Here is a 21,200-nt window from a genome sequence, read left to right as displayed (position 1 = left end):
GCTTATGCATGTTAATATCTGATAGAATTTGAAAAGATTAAATTGTTGGAACATATTTGTTGAATGGATGAAATTCTGGTGTAATATATTTGATCAGTGTCAACTTTTTCAGGCAATATGAAGAATGGCAAGGTGAGCGGCAACACATCGCTCAGCTAAGTTCTCAACGGTTCCTTTACCCAACTCAGAACCAAGAAACAGACAATGATCCACTTGGACCCTTGCCTTCTGTAGGTTGGAGATCCTTATTTCATCTTATATCCTCCATTTTCTCTCTTTTGACATTTATTTTTCATACATATTCACCATTTCCCACATTAGTGAGGTAGCATTAATTAAGAACAGAGGATTGAGCCATTTTTGACATTCATATGAACTATTTCAAAATGCAATGAACTGGATCTTTGAGCAATACAAACATGATTGTGAATTATCTTTAGGAGAAGAATAAATCCCATTGAATGGATAGTCACCAGACTCTCTTAATAGACTTATTATCTTTATTTTAAAACTAGCCAGAGAAACTACTGTCTTGAGCATGTATGATAAACGAATTGGTGCTGCCTCATACAGAGGATGCTTACTTAATCCTTGAACTGTAACATATTTACTTTGATGGTTAATGATCAACTGTAACATTTGTCATTTAAGTGTAGGTTTTTTGCACCAATGTATTAAATTGTTTTCTAAGTTCACCATCCATAAATCAAATCGCATATCTCAGTTGGCCTTCTCACTCCACCCTCACATCACTGTTTTCCTTAGTATCATCCTTTTCAGCCCTTAGTATCATCCTTTTCAGCCTGAAGGATTTGCCTGTGTTGCTTTGTCCTGATACCATTTACTACCCATGGTACAGGTGGTGCACCAGGGAAGTCTAGTGAATAGATGAGTGACAGTGAAGTGTAATCATTGTAGCAGTTCATAGTTAGATTTAAGAAATCTTTATTACAGTTATTCACTTGTTCAGTTGTTAGGATATCCAGACTGTTATCTACATGATATGATGTCACATGATCATCTGTGACATGCATTGTTTGTTTTTTCATGCTTGATTGCCGTTCTCACGTTAGTGAGGTAGCTCTAGGAATGGACAAAGACAGACTGCATCCACTTACATCCATGCACCGAAACCACAGTTCCCTATCCATAACCAGGACTCACAGATCTTTCTAGATAGGGAGCTGTGGTTTTGGTGCATTACACAAGCATTGCACACACGTTGTATGAGACAGAATTTCCATCTGCTATTTTCAAAATTGCTTGCCACGTTCAGGACTCCACTCCTTGCTCCTTCCTTCCTCCTTCCTCTTGCTCCTTTGATATTCTGAGATGTCAGCAAGGGGGCCTGCAGACACTCACTTTAACACACCACCATGGCAGAACAGGAAGTTTTAAAACATTTTTACTTTGAGGCAGGGTCCCACAAGCATTTGTTTCTGGTCTGTGCTTTACCTTTCTGTCCTTTCACGTTTTTCCATAAAACTAAACCTTTATGAACTGTGACTGCTTCTGCATCAAGCGAGTTTTCTGTAGCTGAGAGCCAGTGACATCATTTCTACGATGGTCTCTTATTGGCCAAGTGCAGGCCCAGAATGGGCAAGTGGTCACCATCTGGTTTGAAAGCATGACATTGGGTGGGGGAAACCCGTGTTCTCCACCAGACAAACAGAAGTTTAGAGGTTCTTAATCCAGATTTTTTCAGAGAATATTTCATGTTTGTAGGATGCCACCTTTGAGAGAGTGTTTTTCATATATTAAGATTACATTTTTCTGTCCTTTTATGCATTTTGTGTAATTGTGAATCTTGATTTCAGTTAGGAACTGTTTTTGATGAATTACCTAGGTTTCTTAGAAATATTTGTCATTGTCCTATGCATGTTTCATATTTCATGTAGTAATATATTGAATAATCTTTCAGTTTTTCATGCAAGGCTCGTGAATATTTTTTATCTTTTGGTATATTCCATGTTGAGGTGCCTGAGAACTGGCAGAATGCTTGTATAGTACCCTTATACAAAGGCAGTGAGAACAAATTTGATGCTTGAATTACAGATGTAAAAGTCCAATGAGCACACCTGGAAAGGTGTATAGGAAATTGGGGATTGAGAGGTTGGTGGGATGCATATAGAATCTGAGTGGGAAGGAGCAGCACGACTTTGGAAGAAGTAGAGGATGTGGGGACCAATTGTTTACTTTGAAAAAATTATGAAAATATACTTGGAGTGATTAATGTGTTTGTGGCATTTATGGATCTGGAGAAAGCACATGATAGGGTTGACTGAGAGAGTAAGTGGAAGGTGCTATGATTGTATAGTGTAATTTTTACTTGAAGTATGAGTAGGAAGGAAGGAGGACATATACTTCCTTATGAGGATGTGTCTGCATCAAGGGTATTTGATATCACAGTGATTTTATGTTTTGAGTATGGGCAGAATAGTGACGGAGGTGAATACAAAGGTTGTAGAAAGGCAGATGTACTATGTAGTAGGGGTATGGGGGCATGGGAGGTGAATCATTTGCTGTTTGTAGATGACATGGCTGAGGACAGAATTTGGGAGAATGTGTGAAAGGAAAAGGATCAGAATATATGTGAACAGAAGTAATGTAATGAGTGCAGCAGCGATATAAGACAAGATTGTTGAAATGTAAGTTTGAATGGGAAGGACTGGAGGAAGTGGTATTTATGTGTCTGGGAGTGGACATAGCAGGGGATGCAGTGAGTCATAGGGTGGTTACCTATGACAAGATTTACCATGATGACATGGTTAGCACATGCTGCTCACTGCACCACTTGCTTGGTGGATAACACTGTTTCTCTCACTTGCCACCCTGTTACTTGTCATATATCTTACTTATTGTTCCATGCTATTTTTTTTAGTGGCCACTCCTCTGTCATAGTTCTCTATTTGAGGTTGGTCCAGTATTCATCCATGAGTGTAGTCTTCTTCTGAATGTTTTTGATAGTCCTTCCATGTAAGTTTTTTTTAGTTTACCTGGTATTGCATTGAATAAGCATCTTGGCTTCATTGCTGGTTATTTGTATATTTTCGTCATGTTTCTTTACAGTACACTTCCCAATATTACACCTGATGTGATGACTTTGTATCTACCCTGTTATTTTGCTTTAAGTTGTTGCCTCGTATAAGCCTTGTATTTGTTGCCATGCCTATATTATTATAAATCTTTTTTATGTCTTTTTAGCTTAAAAAGTTCGGGTTCTTTCAATCTTTTGTTGTAGGTGATATTTTTTAGTTTGAAAATTGTACTTTTAAGGTGTATATTAATTCTCTTATTTGTTTATTTCACTCTGCTTAACTGAAAATATTACAAAATCTTTAGTTGCACATTTCGTATAAACATTAAACATTTTCGTCTTTAGTTTTCTGTCTTATTCCAAAAGTTCTTAGATCACCCCATTCATATTGGCTTGAGAGCATTATCTGATCAGCATGCTCTTCAAATTCAAGTCTTTTTTTTATAAAGAATACTTCCCATGTATTCCTTGCATGTCGTAGAAGGCGACTAAAAGGGGAGGGAGCGGGTGGCTGGAAATCCTCCCCTCTCATTTTTTTTAATTTTCCAAAAGAAGGAACAGAGAAGTGGGCCAGGTGAGGATATTCCCTTAAAGGTCCAGTCCTCTGTTCTTAACGCTACCTCGCTAACACGGGAAATGGCGAATAGTTTGAAAGAAAGAAAAAGAAAAATCCTTAACATTCACTCTACTCCCTATTTCTTTTCCTGTGGCATTTGTATGCAGGCACTGCAAGTGTTAATTGTTGTGTGACTTATTTTTTTATTTCTCTTCATTTGATTCTATTAAATATTTTCTTCCACCCATCAGATTTCTTTTCATTCTCCTTTGATCATCTTCATTTTCTGCTGTTTTAGTCTCATGTCATTTGCAGAGAATCTGACAATACTCTTTTACATTCTTATCAGTCAGATATCATGATTACAAAGAGCATTAAGGCTAATGCTGTTCCTTGCAGTATACCCAAAAATGCTCCATCCAGACAAGTTTTCATCTGCAGCTATTTTGAGCTTTCTTTTGGTTTGAAATTCTTTTATCTGTTTTCCCCATTTCCTTTAATGTTATGTGTTGCTTTGTCTAGTAGTACTCCATAATTTATATTATCAAATGCTTTTGTAAAGTTAAGAAGTGTCTTTTCTTGTCCCTCTCATTAGTTTCATGTATATCATTATAGTAAGCTAGTAATTGAGTTTGTGTGCTGTTAAAGTTGTAAAATTGTTATGGCCTTCATTTATGAGTTGGTTGTTTGTAGGATTTTCCATTATGTGTTTCTATATTATTATCTCTAATACTTTATTATTATGTATGATAGAGGCTGGCTGACTAGTCTGTATATTGTTTTGGTAACAATTTCAATCCCCCTCTGTGTATTGGTGTTATGAATGCCATTCTGTATGTACCTGCTGTGCTGGATTGGTCAGTACTTTGTCTCTGCAACATTGTGAGAGGTTTGGCTCCTGTTGCTTTGCATCACTTAAAGATATTGCTGGGATTCACCAGGCTTTGATACTGAATTCAGCTCAAGTTGATCATTTGCTTCAATCGTATCTTCTTCTGATATATTAATATCAATAAGTGCATGCTCTTGATGATTATCAAATATTTCAATATTAATTTCTTCATCCTAGCACTTGATATAGACTTATATTGGTTAATCAGCAATTTGCAGATTCTTATAGGGTCTTTTAATGTAGCTATCACCTTTATTAGAGGTCTTTTCTTTTTCTACAAGTGCTGTAGTGCTTTGATTTTTTTTTCTTTTTTTGTTTAAGCTTAGACAGCATGGGCAGCTGAAGCCCTAATCAAGGCCATCCCATTAACACCATATACTTTATTTATTTATTATACTTAATCACGAAAGAATGGCCCAACCCACCCACATACACATGTATATGCATAAATGCCCACACATGCACATTTACATAACTATACATTTCAACATATACACACATATACATACACAGACATATACATATATGTACATGCACACCGAAACCACAGCTCCCTTCCCACACCCAGGCCCCATAAAACTTTCCATGATTTACCCGACACTTCACATGCCATGGTTCAATCCATTAACAGCACATGCCACATCATTCCAATTCACTCTGTTCCATGCACACCTCTCAACCTCCAGTATGTTCAGGCTCTGATTGCTCAAAATCTTTTTCACTCCATCCTTCCACTTCCAATTTGGCCTCCCACTTCTCCTTGCTCCCTCCATCTCTGACACATATATCCTCTTTGTCAATCTTTCCTCACTCATTCCCTCCATATATGCAAACCATTTCAACATACAGTCACATCTCCCTTACCCTTTCATTACTTACTCAAACAAACCACCTCACATCACATGGTCAAACATTTCATTTCCAACACATCCACCTTCCTCCGTACAACCCTATCTGAAGCCCATGCCTTGCAACCATATAACATTGTTGGAACTACTATTCGTACAAACATACCCACTTTGGTCACCTAGCTAACGTTCTCTCCTTCCACACATTCTTCATCACTTCCAGAACCTTCAACCCCTCCCCCACCCTGTGACTCACTTCTGCTTCCATTGTTTCATCTGCTTTTAAGCCACTCTCAGATATCTAAAACACTTCACTCCGATTTTTCTCCATTCAAACTTACCTCCCAATTAACTTGTCCCTCAACCCTTCTGAACCTAATGACCTTACTCTCATTCACATTTACTCTCAACTTTCTCCTTTGACATACTTTTTCAAACTCCATCTCCAACCTCTGCAGTTTCTCTCACGAATCAGCTGCTAGAGCTGTATCATCAGTGAACAACAGCTGACTCACTTCCCAAGCCCTCTCATCCCCGACAGAGTGCATACTCGCCCCTCTCCAAAACTCCATAAACGAATTAAACAATCATGGGGACATAACACACCCTCGCTGCAGACTGACATTCACTGGGAACCAATCAATCTCCTCTCTTCCTACTCGTACACATGCCTTACATCCTTTTTAAAAACTTTTCACTTTCTAGCAACTTACCTCCCACACCATGTACTCTTAAAACCTTCCACAAAACATCTCTATCAACCCTATGATATGTCTTCTCCAGATCCATAAATGCTACATACATGTCAGTCTGTTTTTCCAAGTATTTCTCATATACATTCTTCAAAGCAAACACCTGATTCATACATCCTCTACCACTTCTGGAACCACACTGCTCTTCCCTAGTCTGATGCTCTGTACATGCCTTCACCCTCTCAGTCAATACCCTCCCATATAATTTCCCTGGAATACTCAACAAACTTGTGCCTTTGTAGCTTGAAAACTCACCTTTGTCTCCTTTGCCTTTGTACAGTGGCATTATGCATCCTTTCTGCCAATCCTCAGGCACTTCGCCATGATCCATACATATATTGAATATCCTTACCGATCACTCAACATTTAGGTGACAGCTAAAGAACTGATATATGAAGAGGTTGTTATTTATTTGTTTCTAAAGCTCCCATGGAAAGGTAAGAATTGCAATTGAATATTAACAAAAGACTTCATGCTGGTTTTCTAACTTGGACATAAAGATGAAGTAATCTGTCCACAGAAAAACAGTTTTAGGCTTTTGAGGGTATTTTATAAATGCTGTTAGAATCACATTTTTTTATACCTCATTGCCTTTCCAATCTTAGCAAGGGAAGATACTTAATACTGTATTTTCATGTTTTCTCCAAAGTTGAATGAAGATTATATCAAAAAATTATAGGACTGACCTGAGAAGGGCTTGAAAACAGTTCAGTGCTACCTGAAAAAAGTGTCTTCCCATTTGGTTTTGTTAGATTATTTTCTTAGCATGTTTGTTGATATGATAAAGATTGAATATGAATTTCTGTAAGAAAACATTTTAAGATTTTTCAAGTAAGATGTAAACAATTGGTTTCGATTAAGGCCAAATAGTGTTTTTTTTTTCCCACCAGTAGAGATTTTCTTCATTTGGCTATCTAGCCCATTTCAACTAATCAGTACCCCTTAGGAGGCTGCTCCCCCACTTAATAGAAAGTGGAGCAGTAGTCACCAGTAAAAATTTTAGTTTTTACTGCCTCCTTAATATTGTGAATTCTTTGAAAATCTTTGATAAGTTCAAATTACTTCATTATTAATATCCTCTTTTGCTTCATTTGATTACAGGGATGGGAGAAGCGACAGGAGCCAAATGGTAGAATTTACTTTGTGAACCATCGTAACAGAACAACTCAATGGGATGATCCTCGAACACAAGGGTAAGTGGCTCAATGATTATTAGTACAGGGATATATATATATATATATATATATATATATATATATATATATATATATGATGAACAGCACTTAAATCAACATTCAGTCTAGACACCTTTAATATTATAGTAAAAAGGAAAGTATATTAGGAAGATGAGCAGTTTTAGATCCCCCTATCCACAACTACGCCCCACAGACTTTTCCATGGTTCCTGTGGCTGCTTCATATTCCCTGGCATAGTCCATTGACAGCATTTTGACCCTTGTCTTCTTTCTTTCATACTATTCGCCATCTCCCGCATTAGCGAGGTTGCGTTAAGAACAGAGGACTGGACCTTTGAGGGAATATCCACACCTGACCCTCTTTCTGTCCCTTCTTTTGGAAAATTAAAAAAAAACCGAGAAGGGAGGATTTCCAGCCCCCCCGCTCCCTTCCCTTTTAGTCGCCTTCTACGACATGCAGGGAATACGTGGGAAGTATTCTTTCTCCCCTATCCCCTATACCACATTATTCCATTTCACTCTGTTCCTAGCACCCATTTCACCCTCCTGCATGTCACTCAAAATATTTTTCACACCATAGTACCATCTCCAATTTGGTCTCTCCATTCTTGTCCACTACCTCTAGTTTTGACGCATGTATCCTCTTTGTCAGCCTTCCCTCTCTCATTCTCGTTATATGTCCTTACCATTTCACTACAACATCATCAGCTCTTTCAACCATACTCTTTTTATGATCACACCTCTCTGACCCTTTTATTACTTAGTCAGACCAACTCACATCACACATTTTCCTCAAATATTTCTCTATCATCACATCCAGTTTCCTCCACACATCCTCATCTAATGCCCATGCCTCACATCTTTACAATATTGTTAGGGATACTGTACCTTTAAACATAACCATTTTTGCCCTCCCTGATAATGACTCCTTCCACAAATTCATCAGTACTTCCAGAATTTTTGCCCCCTTACCTTCCCTATGACTCATTTCTGATTCCATGGTTCCATTTGCTGCAAATATAATTATATTGGAACGATGCGGTATAATAGCGTTGTTTTGCAGTCATTGAACTGAACCAGGACATATGAAACTTCCAGAGTAAGCCATGAAAAGGTCTGTGGGGCCTGGATGTGTATAGGGACATTGGTTTTGGTGCATTACAGGTGACAGCTAGAAAATGAGTGTGAGCGAATGTGACATTGTTTCGTTCGTTTCTTGGTGCTACCTCGCTGATGCAAGGGGTGGCAGTGCTGTTTTCTGTGGGGCAGGGTGGCAATGGGAATAGATGAGGGTGAGCAAGCATGAATATGTACGTGTACATGTACATATATGTATGTACATATAGGAGGGTGAAAGGCATGCAAGGAATAGAGTGAATTGGAATGATGTGGTATACTGGGGTCGACGTACTGTCAGTGGATTAAACCAGAGCATGTGAAGTGTCTGGGGTAAACAATGGTTGGTCTGTGGGGCCTGGATGTGAAAAGGGAGCTGTAGTTTCAGTGCATTACACATGATAGTTAGAGTCTGAGCGTGAACGAATGTGGCCTTTTTTTTTTTTCTCCTGGCGCTGCCTCACTGGGGGGGATGCACTTTTGAGTGTAGTGGGGTAGCGATAGGAATGTAAGAAGGCAGCAAGTATGGATATGTACTTGTGTATATATGTATATGTATGTATATGTTGCAGTGTATAAGTATGTATATGTGCATATGTGGGCATTTATGTATGTACATGTGTACGTGGGTGGGGTGGGTCATTCCTCATCTGTTTCCTTGCACTACCTCACTAATGCGGGAGATGGCAGCTAAGTATAATAAAAGAAGATAACATATATGTATATGTCTGTTTATCTATATGTATATGTGTATATGTATGTGCATGTATATATATATATATATATTTTTTTTTTTTTTTTTTCATACTATTCGCCATTTCCCGCGATAGCGAGGTAGCGTTAAGAACAGAGGACTGGGCCTTTGAGGGAATATCCTCACCTGGCCCTCTTCTCTGCTCCTTCTTTTGGAAAATTAAAAAAAAAAAACGAGAGGGGAGGATTTCCAGCCCCCCGCTCCCTTCCCTTTTAGTCGCCTTCTACGACACGCAGGGAATACGTGGGAAGTATTCTTTCTCCCCTATCCCCAGGGAAAAAATATATATATATTTTTTTATTTATTATACTTTGTCGCTGTCTCCCACGTTAGCGAGGCAGCGCTATATATATATATATATATATATATATATATATATATATATATATATATATATACACACACATATATATATATATATATATATATATATATATATATATATATATATATATATATATATATATTTTTTTTGCTTTGTCGCTGTCTCCCGCGTTTGCGAGGTAGCGCAAGGAAACAGACGAAAGAAATGGTCCAACCCACCCCTATACACATGTATATACATACGTCCATACGCAAATATACATACCTACACAGCTTTCCATGGTTTACCCCAGACGCTTCACATGCCCTGATTCAATCCACTGACAGCACGTCAACCCCGGTATACCACATCGATCCAATTCACTCTATTCCTTGCCCTCCTTTCACACTCCTGCATGTTCAGGCCCCGATCACACAAAATCTTTTTCACTCCATCTTTCCACCTCCAATTTGGTCTCCCACTTCTCCTCGTTCCCTCCACCTCCGACACATATATCCTCTTGGTCAATCTTTCCTCACTCATTCTCTCCATGTTCCCAAACCATTTCAAAACACCCTCTTCTGCTCTCTCAACCACGCTCTTTTTATTTCCACACATCTCTCTTACCCTTACGTTACTTACTCGATCAAATCACCTCACACCACACATTGTCCTCAAACATCTCATTTCCAGCACATCCTTCCTCCTGCGCACAACTCTATCCATAGCCCACGCCTCGCAACCATACAACATTGTTGGAACCACTATTCCTTCAAACATACCCATTTTTGCTTTCCGAGATAATGTTCTTGACTTCCACACATTCTTCAAGGCTCCCAGGATTTTCGCCCCCCCCCCCCCACCCTATGATCCACTTCCGCTTCCATGGTTCCATCCGCTGCCAGATCCACTCCCAGATATCTAAAACACTTTACTTCCTCCAGTTTTTCTCCATTCAAACTTACCTCCCAATTGACTTGACCCTCAACCCTACTGTACCTAATAACCTTGCTCTTATTCACATTTACTCTTAACTTTCTTCTTTCACACACTTTACCAAACTCAGTCACCAGCTTCTGCAGTTTCTCACATGAATCAGCCACCAGCGCTGTATCATCAGCGAACAACAACTGACTCACATTCCAAGCTCTCTCATCCCCAACAGACTTCATACTTGCCGCTCTTTCCAAAACTCCTGCATTTACATCCCTAACAACCCCATCTATAAACAAATTAAACAACCATGGAGACATCACACACCCCTGCCGCAAACCTACATTCACTGAGAACCAATTACTTTCCTCTCTTCCTACACGTACACATGCCTTACATCCTCGATAAAAACTTTTCACTGCTTCTAACAACTTGCCTCCCACACCATATATTCGTAATACCTTCCACAGAGCATCTCTATCAACTCTATCATATGCCTTCTCCAGATCCATAAATGCTACATACAAATCCATTTGCTTTTCTAAGTATTTCTCACATACATTCTTCAAAGCAAACACCTGATCCACACATCCTCTACCACTTCTGAAACCACACTGCTCTTCCCCAATCTGATGCTCTGTACATGCCTTCACCCTCTCAGTCAGTACCCTCCCATATGATTTACCAGGAATACTCAACAAACTTATACCTCTGTAATTTGAGCACTCACTCTTATCCCCTTTGCCTTTGTACAATGGCACTATGCACGCATTCCGCCAATATTTTTTTTCATACTACTTGCCATTTCTCACGTTAGCGAGGTAGCATTATTGTATTTGTAATTAACCCACGACCTTTCTAAAGACCCTTGCATTTGTATGTGCATAGCAGCTTTTGAGTGGGCGTGTGCAGATGGGGAAGTTGTTCATCTGTTCCATACACTACCTTTCTGAACAAGGAGAGGCAGTTCAGGAAAAGAAAAATGTCATGTGCACATGCTATGTTGAAGATATGTGTCATTTTGGTAGATGTTAGAAGAAAAGTTGACTGCAGAGGAGATAGACAGATAAGGGAAGTGAAATATTTAAAACAGTATATTTTGCCATAGGAATGATGTTTAAACATGTGCAGTTGATTCATATTCTATTTAGGAATGGAAAGGCAGATTGAGACATTTAGTCGTGCTTGATGCAGGTGCGGTTTAATGTGGATATTGGATACCTGAAAAGCTCTGTTATTAATGTGAAAGCCTTTGTTCTTCATTGGAACCCTGGATTTAAGTTGAGGATATTCTAACCTGTGAAGCTGTATGCACATGATCCAGCCTGTGTAAACGCAAATGGCATTGAGGTTTGATGTGACAGGATGATTGAAATGTTATAAAAAATTCAAGTTTTTAAGTTGTAAAGATGTATTTTTATAACTGGAAAGTTAAAGTACTTTTTTTTCATAGCATGGTTCTAGAGGAGGAGGCCTTGCCAACTGGATGGGAAATGCGTCTCACAGATGATGGTCGACAGTATTTTGTTGACCATAATACACGACAAACGACTTTCCAGGATCCACGCCCTGGAGCAAAGCAGATGTACGTGAGTCTTGATTGTATCTTATAAGGTGATTTAGATTTACAGTAAACGAATTATAATGATAATTATTATTCACAATAACTGAATAGCCATTAATACACTGCAGACAATCATCAGCTGTTTTTTTGAAACTGAACACTTTGTAAGAGACAGTAAGAGTTTGTAAATTTTCATCTAACATCTATTGGATTTCATTAATATTTTGTTCAAAAAAAGTGTCAAAGGTTAATTTATGAGTAAAAGAGCCCAGTGAATTCATATTTACTTTGTTCAAGAAAAAACAGATTACACTGTAAGTGGTCAAAGTTTACATTTTGAAAAGTGTTTGGCTGAATGATTGTGTCCAAGACTAATTGAATAAGTATTGGAATCAAAGTGAAAGAAATTCAGGAACAGGGGAAGTAACTCTTGAAGGTAAAGTCTATATGTGTCAGTGTGATATACTAATGTTTTATCTAGAGACTTGAGCTTGTGGTCTGTTCTTTACCTTTCAAGTAGCTAAGGCTACATTCTGTTGATTCATATGATTTATGTGTTTTTGTTAAGTCCATGGTAGATACAGGTAAGAAATATTCAGTGGATATTGGTAAGATTTTGTAATTTGTAATTACCTATTTGTACTGCACAGGTAGATAGTTTTAGTCATGATGCCCCATCACTTGAATACTTTTTACTGTTATACAACCCCATGAATTTATGTTTGCTGTAAGCATTAAGCATGTCCTCAGTCAGTCTGTTCCACTCATCCACTACTCGTACTATAAAGGTATATCTTTACATCCTTATTTAGAAGTTTCTCGCTCAGTTTCATGTTATGATCTGGTTCATCTGTCCCTGCATCTCTCAAAATTTAAGTACTGTCCACTGACCACTTCATTGATCTCTCGTAAAAACTTACAGGCTATGAGCAGGGTGAACAGGTTATGATCATGTCACCCTTCACTCTTCTGTCTCCCAAGGTGTGTGAATTTAAAACCACCAGCCTTTCCATACTGCATAACTGTCTTAATTCTGGTGCCGTTGTTGTTGCCTTCCTGTGGACCTTTTCTATGAGCTCTTTTTTCTTCTCGAGGTGTGATGACCAAAACTGAGATGCCTTGTCTAGTTTAGTCCTCCTAAATTCCTCTCTTATGAACAGTTGCTCCATTTGTACAAAGGATCAATTTATCATGTATTGAGTACTGCTCTCACATCTGGGGAGATCTGAGTTCTACATAATTACTAGAAAGTGTTTAAAGCAGTTTGATTTGTCAGCTTTTCCAGTTTTACCTCACAATTTGATCCTTTTGCTGTATGCTGCACTAATAGTTCTTTTCCTTTCTTCAATATGCATTACTTGGGATTTTGCTTATGGGTGCTGACTGCTTGTGTGCCCCTGCCATTAGCTTGACTGTGTATTAGTTGGAAAGTTACCGTTTCAGAAAATTACTGCTTGGCCATTGACAACTCAGCGGTAGGCTGTTTTGATATTTGTTTCTTAACACCTAAAAGTTTTGGAACACTATACTCAATCATGTCTTTCCTGACATGTAAGACCTGTCCCTTTTTAAAGATCAGGTTGTCCATTTCTTGAGTTATTCTTGAAATATTTTTCATCTTCATATTTCTCCCTTTCATTACCTCTCCCCACACTTTAGACCCAGCCTTGATGTGGACCTTTGTCCATGACTAGAGCCACATATAAAGAAAAAAGTACATACACCCTTTGTGTCAAAATATGTTACTGAGGCATCTTTCTTTTTTCCAAATATGTTGGGAGAATTCTAGTGACTTCTATGGGTAATTATTGGAATCAAACACTAGTTTGAATTTCAAATGAGGGCAGCAACCATAAGCTCTAATGAGGATCACAGTAGTCTGTTTAAGAAACCTTATATCAGAACAGAGCAGGAAAAGAGTTGAGAAGAGGTAGCCACAGTCTCTAGTCATACCATTGTGTGATAGTTGCAGTGATTTAGCGGATGGTTAATGATATTTATAGTACATTTTGTTATAGATTTTGTGTTTTCAGATTTTTTCCAGCACTTTTGTGAGAGATGTTACTGTAACAGCATTAGTAATAGTGTCACTGCAGTGTTTTCGGATATTGAGACCCTGATATGTGGCTTTTTTTATGTTTTATTTCTTTAAGAATTCCACTGTCCCAAAAAAGTTATGTACAGGTTTCATGATTTCTTATTCTGGCTGCTCCTCTGAATTGGTAATATCTTATTTTGTTTGCTAAATGTATATGCTTCACCTAATTGAATGACTGAGATTGAATTAAACATTCAGTTCTGTATTTCTCTTACCTTCTAGCAATGCAAGCCGGGGGCAGTATGGTATACCAATGGTGTATGAACGGTCCTTTAGGTGGAAGTTGGGGCAGTTCCGTTACTTGTGTCACAGGTAAGAAACAAACAATACATAGATCATGTATATTCTATATCCTGTGTTCTTGCAACTTTATTTATGTATATTGCATAACTGCTGATCTGCCTTATGCTCCCATATTAGGCAGGAAAATTAGATGGACACATTAGGTAGAAGTGATTGGTAGGAACATTAAGTAGGAGCCTCTGAAAACACTGCACGAGAGTTAACTCCTGCCGTCGGCCTGTTAAGGGTGAGGAACTGAAGGCTAAGAAGTGGCAGTAGAGTTCACCAATTATGGAGACTCTCTTGCCGTGGCCACCCCTTTGAGATAGTTCCCAAAGGGAACTGGCATCAGAAATATAGATAGATGGATAGCATAATTACACATAAGGGAATCACTGAAATGGAAAAGTGACTTTTCAAGTATGGAGTGAGTTCTGTGGTGCAGCGAACTTTAATTGATACTTGTGAAGTAAGGATCCAGATTAGAAAGTTTGCTGGTTTAGAGAATTCAAGTAAGCCTGCTAGTTGAGAAGGGTTGTAAAGGGATGTGTGAATATAGAAATACAGAGTCTAAGTAAGATATGGTATTGTAAAAGACATAATATATTTTGTAAAAGGTAGCTTTCTTTGTCTGATTGTTGAATGGAATGAAAGTTGGACTAATACGAGTCATTGTTGAATGGAATGAAAGTTGGACTAATACGAGTCTTTGCTGAATGGAATGAAATTTGGACTAATATGAGTCCAAAGATTAGAAATAACATAGTAGAGTATATACTCACACTGAAGAGCAGGATAGAATTTGTAGAGTAATGTTTGGAGATAGGTTTTAAATGTGATGTTTGCAAGTTGATATTGGTAAGATGCCTTACACTGTTATAATGTATGAAGTGGCAATTTCCGATTAACTTTATAAAGAGATATCATTATTTGAGCAATAACACTGTTTATATGTGTATAAGTGTTCTAAACACTTTTTTAGATATATAAGTATTCATTAACTCAGGTGAGAAATGAAGTTAGTAATTAGAGAAATTTCACATATTTGTGTTGGTTGAGTGGAATTGAAGTTTATAAATGACAGAAAAATACTAAATGTGGTTTATTTTGTCATAGAAGGACTTCTTGCAAATGCTCCTTGTTTTCTTTGTTTAAACCATTACATATAATGAAAGGACGTAATTATTTCAAAGTATAATATATTCCACAGTAACGCTGTAACGGGTCATATCAAGATAAGTGTAACTCGACAAACACTGTTCGAGGACTCATTCCATCAAGTGATGCGACTACCAGCTTATGAGTTGAGGAGACGGCTCTTCATTATCTTCAGGGGAGAGGATGGTTTAGATTATGGTGGAGTTGCCAGGTAAGATGAGTTAAATGTCCGCAAAGACCAGTGTTAATGATTGATTTTGTTTACATGATTGCTGTTGATGTATGTTTACATACCAGAAAGACATATAATGAAAATGAACACACTATGACCAAGTATTTGGCTTGATATTTTGAAGTTACACAGGTAGACATGGTCTTCCTGACCCACATTGATGTAATTGACGTTTCTAAATCTTAAAGTCATGGGGTGATTTTACATAGAAAATACAAAAGAAATAATGAAGTTCATAAATTTTAAACTTTTTTATTTCATACTTGATCGCCACCTGCATCAGCGAGGTAACGCTAGGAAATGGATTAAAAAAGGCCCATCCACTCACACTCATTCTCTGACTGTCATGTGTAATGCACCAAAGCCACAGCTCCCTTTACACATACAGGCCCCAGAGACCTTTCCATGATTTACCACAGACAATTCACATGCCCTTGTTCAGTCCATTGATGGCACGTTGACTCCATTGTTCCAATTCACTCTATTCTGTGCACACTTTTCACTCTCCTGCCTGTCGCTCAAGATGTTTTTCACTCCATCCTTCCATCTCCAAATTGTCTCCTTCTGACAAATATATCCTTATTGTCAACCTTTCCTCACTCATTCTCTCCATATTTTATTTAAGCAAATTGATAAACTAATTTATAGATAATATGAAATGCCTTAAGTAAATGCCATAAGGTATGTGCATGTATTTACATGTGTATATGAGTGGATGGGTCTTTCTTCTGTTTCCTGGTGCTACCTCGTTGATGTGGGAAAAGGCAATCAAGTACAAATAATAAAGATGAAATACCTAAACATTTAAAAGGATACAATATGTACTCGCAGGTAAATGTACTGGATGTTTATTGTTAGTAACAAAAAGGAAGTGTTTATGAGGTAGCTATGATAACATTTGGAAATGGAAAATATATGCAATGCTTTTGTATTATAGATAATATGAAATACCTTAAATAAATGCCATAAGGTATGTGCATGTGTATATGAGTGGATGGGTCTTCTGTTTGCTGGTGCTGCCTCACTGATGTAGGAAAAGGCAATCAAGTACGAATAATAAAAATGAAATACCTAAACATTTAAAAGGATCCACTATGTACTCGCGGTGAAATGTACTGGATGTTTATTGTTAGTAACAAAAAGGAAGTGTGTATGAGGTAGCTATAATAACATTTGGAAATGGAAAATATATGCAATGCTTATCCTTGTTTATTTAAAGTGTTGCAGGAGCATACATTTCAGTGTGATAGTGGAATTGCTGTTAAGTGATTTAGCACAGGACATGCATGCATGTTGAATGGTAAGGGGGGTCAGAGACCAAAGACCAAAAGTTGGATAGAAAACTGTAGAACAGTGTTCTCTACTGTACATTAGATTGATGGCATGTCATAATCTGCTTCTTGGATTTTGGCTACTTTATCTTTGATGATATGCATGGTACCTCTGAAAGAAACATCCATTAGTATCCAGGAATCTTAGAGCCCCTCATAGCAGGGAACACATCTGCAGGGTCCAAAAGATTAATTTTTGTGAACCCATTTTAACTGTATGTCCGAGGCCATGAACTTGGGAAGGTAGTTTTTACTGTGGTCTTTTTTAAGATTCTTCTCATGAAGGAGATTTTCTGGAAGGTCTGTTTTTGCTTTAAGAGTATCAGTATCTTTCTTTAGATTCAGTGGTTGCTCTTGACCTTGGAGTTGCCACCATGAGGTCAGAAGCCCCAAGATGACTTTAAGGTAGTGTTCTTGCTATGGCTGGTCAGATGATGAAGTTTTCTCTAACACTTCTCCCCCATTTTGGTATGTTTTTTAAGCGTTTGGAACAAACTTCCCTGGAGGAAAATATTAGTGTTTGAAGTACCAATATGAAAAACCCTTATTTTCTGGGATAGTGCCCTTTGAGCATTTTCTCACTTGTGTTCCTTGCTCTTTCTTATCCCTCTTCTTCAAATTTTTTTTATATAAAAGACAGTAACCATCAAGGGGTTGATGTCTGTATTCCTAAAGTAATGGTGTGCATCTCTTCCAACACGAGTGACCTTTAAGAATTTTCTCTGTTGTGTTTCTTGCCCTTCCTTGACCCTCTTTTTCAGAAATTTTGTATCTAATTGACGGTGACCACCAAGGGGTTTAATGTCTATTTTCCTAGATTAATGAAGTGCATCTCTTCCAACAATCTTGGGCATTGATGTTATTGCTAAGTGGAAGTTATTGAATGGTTGGAGGGTTGACCCAGGCCAAGCCATGCTGTTACTGCCTTTCATGTGTTTGACGAAGGGTTGGAGGTATTTACTTCTCCAGATGACAGTTGGTAAGAGGTCTCTATTCCCCAGAAGTCTGGGATATCTCTTAGGGCTTGCAGGACTCTGCTACATAGAGACATTTTCATACTTCAAAAGTTACTTTTTGTAAAAATTTGTTTTAGTTGGTAGTAATAGACTTTATGATGATACTTTTATTACCTTGATGATTTTATATCCCACAGAGAATGGTTCTTCCAGTTATCCCATGAGGTTCTGAATCCCATGTACTGCTTGTTTGAGTATGCCAATAAGAATAACTACTCACTGCAGATCAACCCTGCCTCTGAAGTCAATCCTGACCATTTAACTTATTTCAAGTTCATCGGTCGATTCATTGCAATGGTAAGCACATAAATCTCTACAAAGCCTTATTTCTGTTTTCCACATCTCCATTGAAGCCATTTTCTTTTTATGTAAGAAGCATGGCTTATGCAGAAATATCCTCACATCACTGGACATTGAATTGCACTGATATTTCTTTGGATATACTAAAACTCCTTTTGTCATGTATCACGTGTAAAATTATCATATTGTAATTTTCTTCTTTTGAATCCTTTTTCAACTTTCTGGCTGTAGACCCACTTGGTATGACCCTCCTTGCATTGAGAGTAAATGCTTTCGAACTTTTAAATTGCTAAGGATAGTCTTATTATGAACATGATAGAGTTCATTACCATAAATCAGGAACTTTCAATTTTCATCTCTCCTACCACATTGTCAGCCCTTAAAGTTTCATTATTTAGGGCCATGGAATATATTTATCTCTAAAGTTGTTAAAAGCAATCACTGGATAGTCTCTCCAAAGCAATCACAGGGTAATCTCTGTATGCCAGCACTTTTACCCTTATCTGTTACCCATAGGCTTTGCACTTCTGGACTTGATTTAAACAGAGCTTTTATTTTTGTGATGTATGAAATCATCTAAAGACCTACATCCAGGGTTACTTTATAGGTGTCACATTATGAGAGCTTTTGATGGTGCTTCATTAGCCTCATTATCAAATTCATTCTGACTGAACATATTGCTGCTTTTTTTCTTTACCATGTATTTCATACCATTCTTTTACTGTTGTCTTAATAAGATACATATGTTTTGTTGCTTGACAGGTTCACGATGCATAGGATTCATATACCTTGTTCTCCATAGAACAACAGAATGTTTAGAAAGGGGCTCTGATGTACATGAGAGCGTCTAACCATATTTTACCCTCCTCGTAGAATAATGAAAGTTTCAGTTGCTTTCCTCTTAAGTTGGACACTGTCAGGGTCTCAAAAAGTCAGAAATTCTGACTTTTTCTTTCAGATAGTCTCCTTCCCACATACTTGCACACATTCCAGACTCTTCCAGTAAAAACTCCTCACTACATCCAATAACTTTCCATCCACACCATTATTTATAGCATTTTTCTCAAAGCATCTCTGTTACCTCCAAGTACGCACTTTCCTAAAGTCCATAAATTTTGTGTAGAAATTCCTTTCCTTCTTCAAGTATTTCAAAAACACACTTTTCTTCTTCCTAGTCTGATGTCTTGTGCATGTTGCCACCCTCTCAGCCACCATTCTCCCATTTTTCTTGCCAAGGAGGGTATCCTTGACAGACTTAAGACTGATTCACACTATTCATCACATCATGTCTTCATTTTGTCAACTGCACCGTGTATTCACACCATCCGGTTCGTGCTCAACCTCCAAATAGGCACCTCATAGATTTTGGGTTTTAGAAACTTGCATTAATTGCACTAATGGTACATAAAGAAAAGGAGTTTATCCCTAGAAGTGAATACTGGACTCTTTACAAGGATCTGGAAGATGATGAAGTTAAACTTTTTCAATAATCAGAATGTCAAAATTTAGATTTAACTACTTTAAAAAAAAGTAGAGAGAGACCTTCTCAAGAAGAACACTACTTTTTGGGAGGCTTTTCCACTAAAAGAAAGACTGGCTTTATGCTTAAGGTGAGTAATCAAACTTACTGCGTTATTACAGTTATTTTTTGCAATAATCTAGTACAGAAGAATTTTTTTAAAGGTGTGTGCAGTTTCACTTTAAAGATTTTACAGGCTCTGGAAGTGGTTGTCCATATCTGGCAACATCATGTCATGTCAAAGTATTCTACCCAAGAAAATATGATGTGAAGGAAGTGATATGTGCCGATTGTGTGATGATGTGACGTTTGGTGTGAACTGATGCATTCAATTACACACAAATTATGATGGAATGGTGACATGATGTGATGTGACGGTAATATGATGAATAGTGTGAATCATCCTTTACTGTAATTCAAACATTTGCTCTTTTACCCCTGCCTTTATCTGTTAGCACTTTCTCCCAATGATATACAAATAGATGATTCACACACACACACACACACACACACACACACACACACACACACTTTTCTTACTTACCCATCGCTGAAGCTCGTGATGCACATGTAATTCCTTAAATTTGTTTTCATTTCAGGCCTTGTATCATGGAAAGTTCATCTATTCTGGATTCACTATGCCATTCTACAAGCGCATGCTCAATAAGAAGCTCACCATGAAGGACCTTGAGTCAATTGATCCTGAATTTTACAATTCTCTTTGTTGGATTAGGGATAACAACATAGAGGTAAGGACCTTCATTAGGGTATGATGCTACTAAGATTCTGTTTTCTCTACAGTCAGTTCCATGAGAATGAGATATACCCTTGGAGTGTTTGGGTCATGGTACAGCTTACCCTCAATATATTGGTGAGGAAACACCGTAAGGTATTCACAACAGTTGCTCATTTCAGGCCTACCATTGACCAGTCGTCGACCACCATTGCACTAACATTGTAAACCTATTTCCTACTGACAACCCAAAGCTGACATTTTTTCATGGTTGAACCTCACATAAGGACATGCGGTGTGCTGCTGTTGTCACCTTGCTTTGAAGATTGTGAACATTTTCCTTTCATTTTATTTGCTCATGTGTATGTATGTGTATAGCTATATTTTTTCGGGCGTATTTGCCATTTCCCACATTAGCAAGTTAGGGCCAGGAAGAGAAGAAGAATTTCCCTCATTTGCTCACATCCACTTCATAACAGTCATGTATAATACATCAAAACCAGACCCTTTATCTACAACCAGGCCACACAAACCTTCCCATTTATTTCCCCCAGCTGCTTCATATGCTCTGGTTCAGCCC

General features: G+C 37.9%; 1 protein-coding gene across 3 annotated transcripts in view; it reads left to right on the top strand.

Annotated features, from left to right (window-relative positions):
* Su(dx) (Suppressor of deltex) overlaps positions 1–21,200 on the top strand; it is a 71,489-nt gene that overhangs the window by 33,035 nt on the left and 17,254 nt on the right. For all 3 annotated transcript variants that reach the window (XM_071683851.1, XM_071683852.1, XM_071683853.1), the window contains 7 exons: positions 113–230; positions 7,187–7,278; positions 11,841–11,972; positions 14,272–14,361; positions 15,542–15,700; positions 18,206–18,365; positions 20,487–20,636. In XM_071683851.1, the coding sequence (XP_071539952.1) occupies positions 113–230; positions 7,187–7,278; positions 11,841–11,972; positions 14,272–14,361; positions 15,542–15,700; positions 18,206–18,365; positions 20,487–20,636 (901 nt within the window). The remainder of the gene's footprint in view (positions 1–112; positions 231–7,186; positions 7,279–11,840; positions 11,973–14,271; positions 14,362–15,541; positions 15,701–18,205; positions 18,366–20,486; positions 20,637–21,200) is intronic.

Source organism: Panulirus ornatus, chromosome 37, assembly GCF_036320965.1.
Source record: "Panulirus ornatus isolate Po-2019 chromosome 37, ASM3632096v1, whole genome shotgun sequence".
NCBI classification, from domain to species: Eukaryota; Metazoa; Arthropoda; class Malacostraca; order Decapoda; family Palinuridae; genus Panulirus; species Panulirus ornatus.
This window is presented reverse-complemented; position numbering and strand designations above follow the sequence as displayed.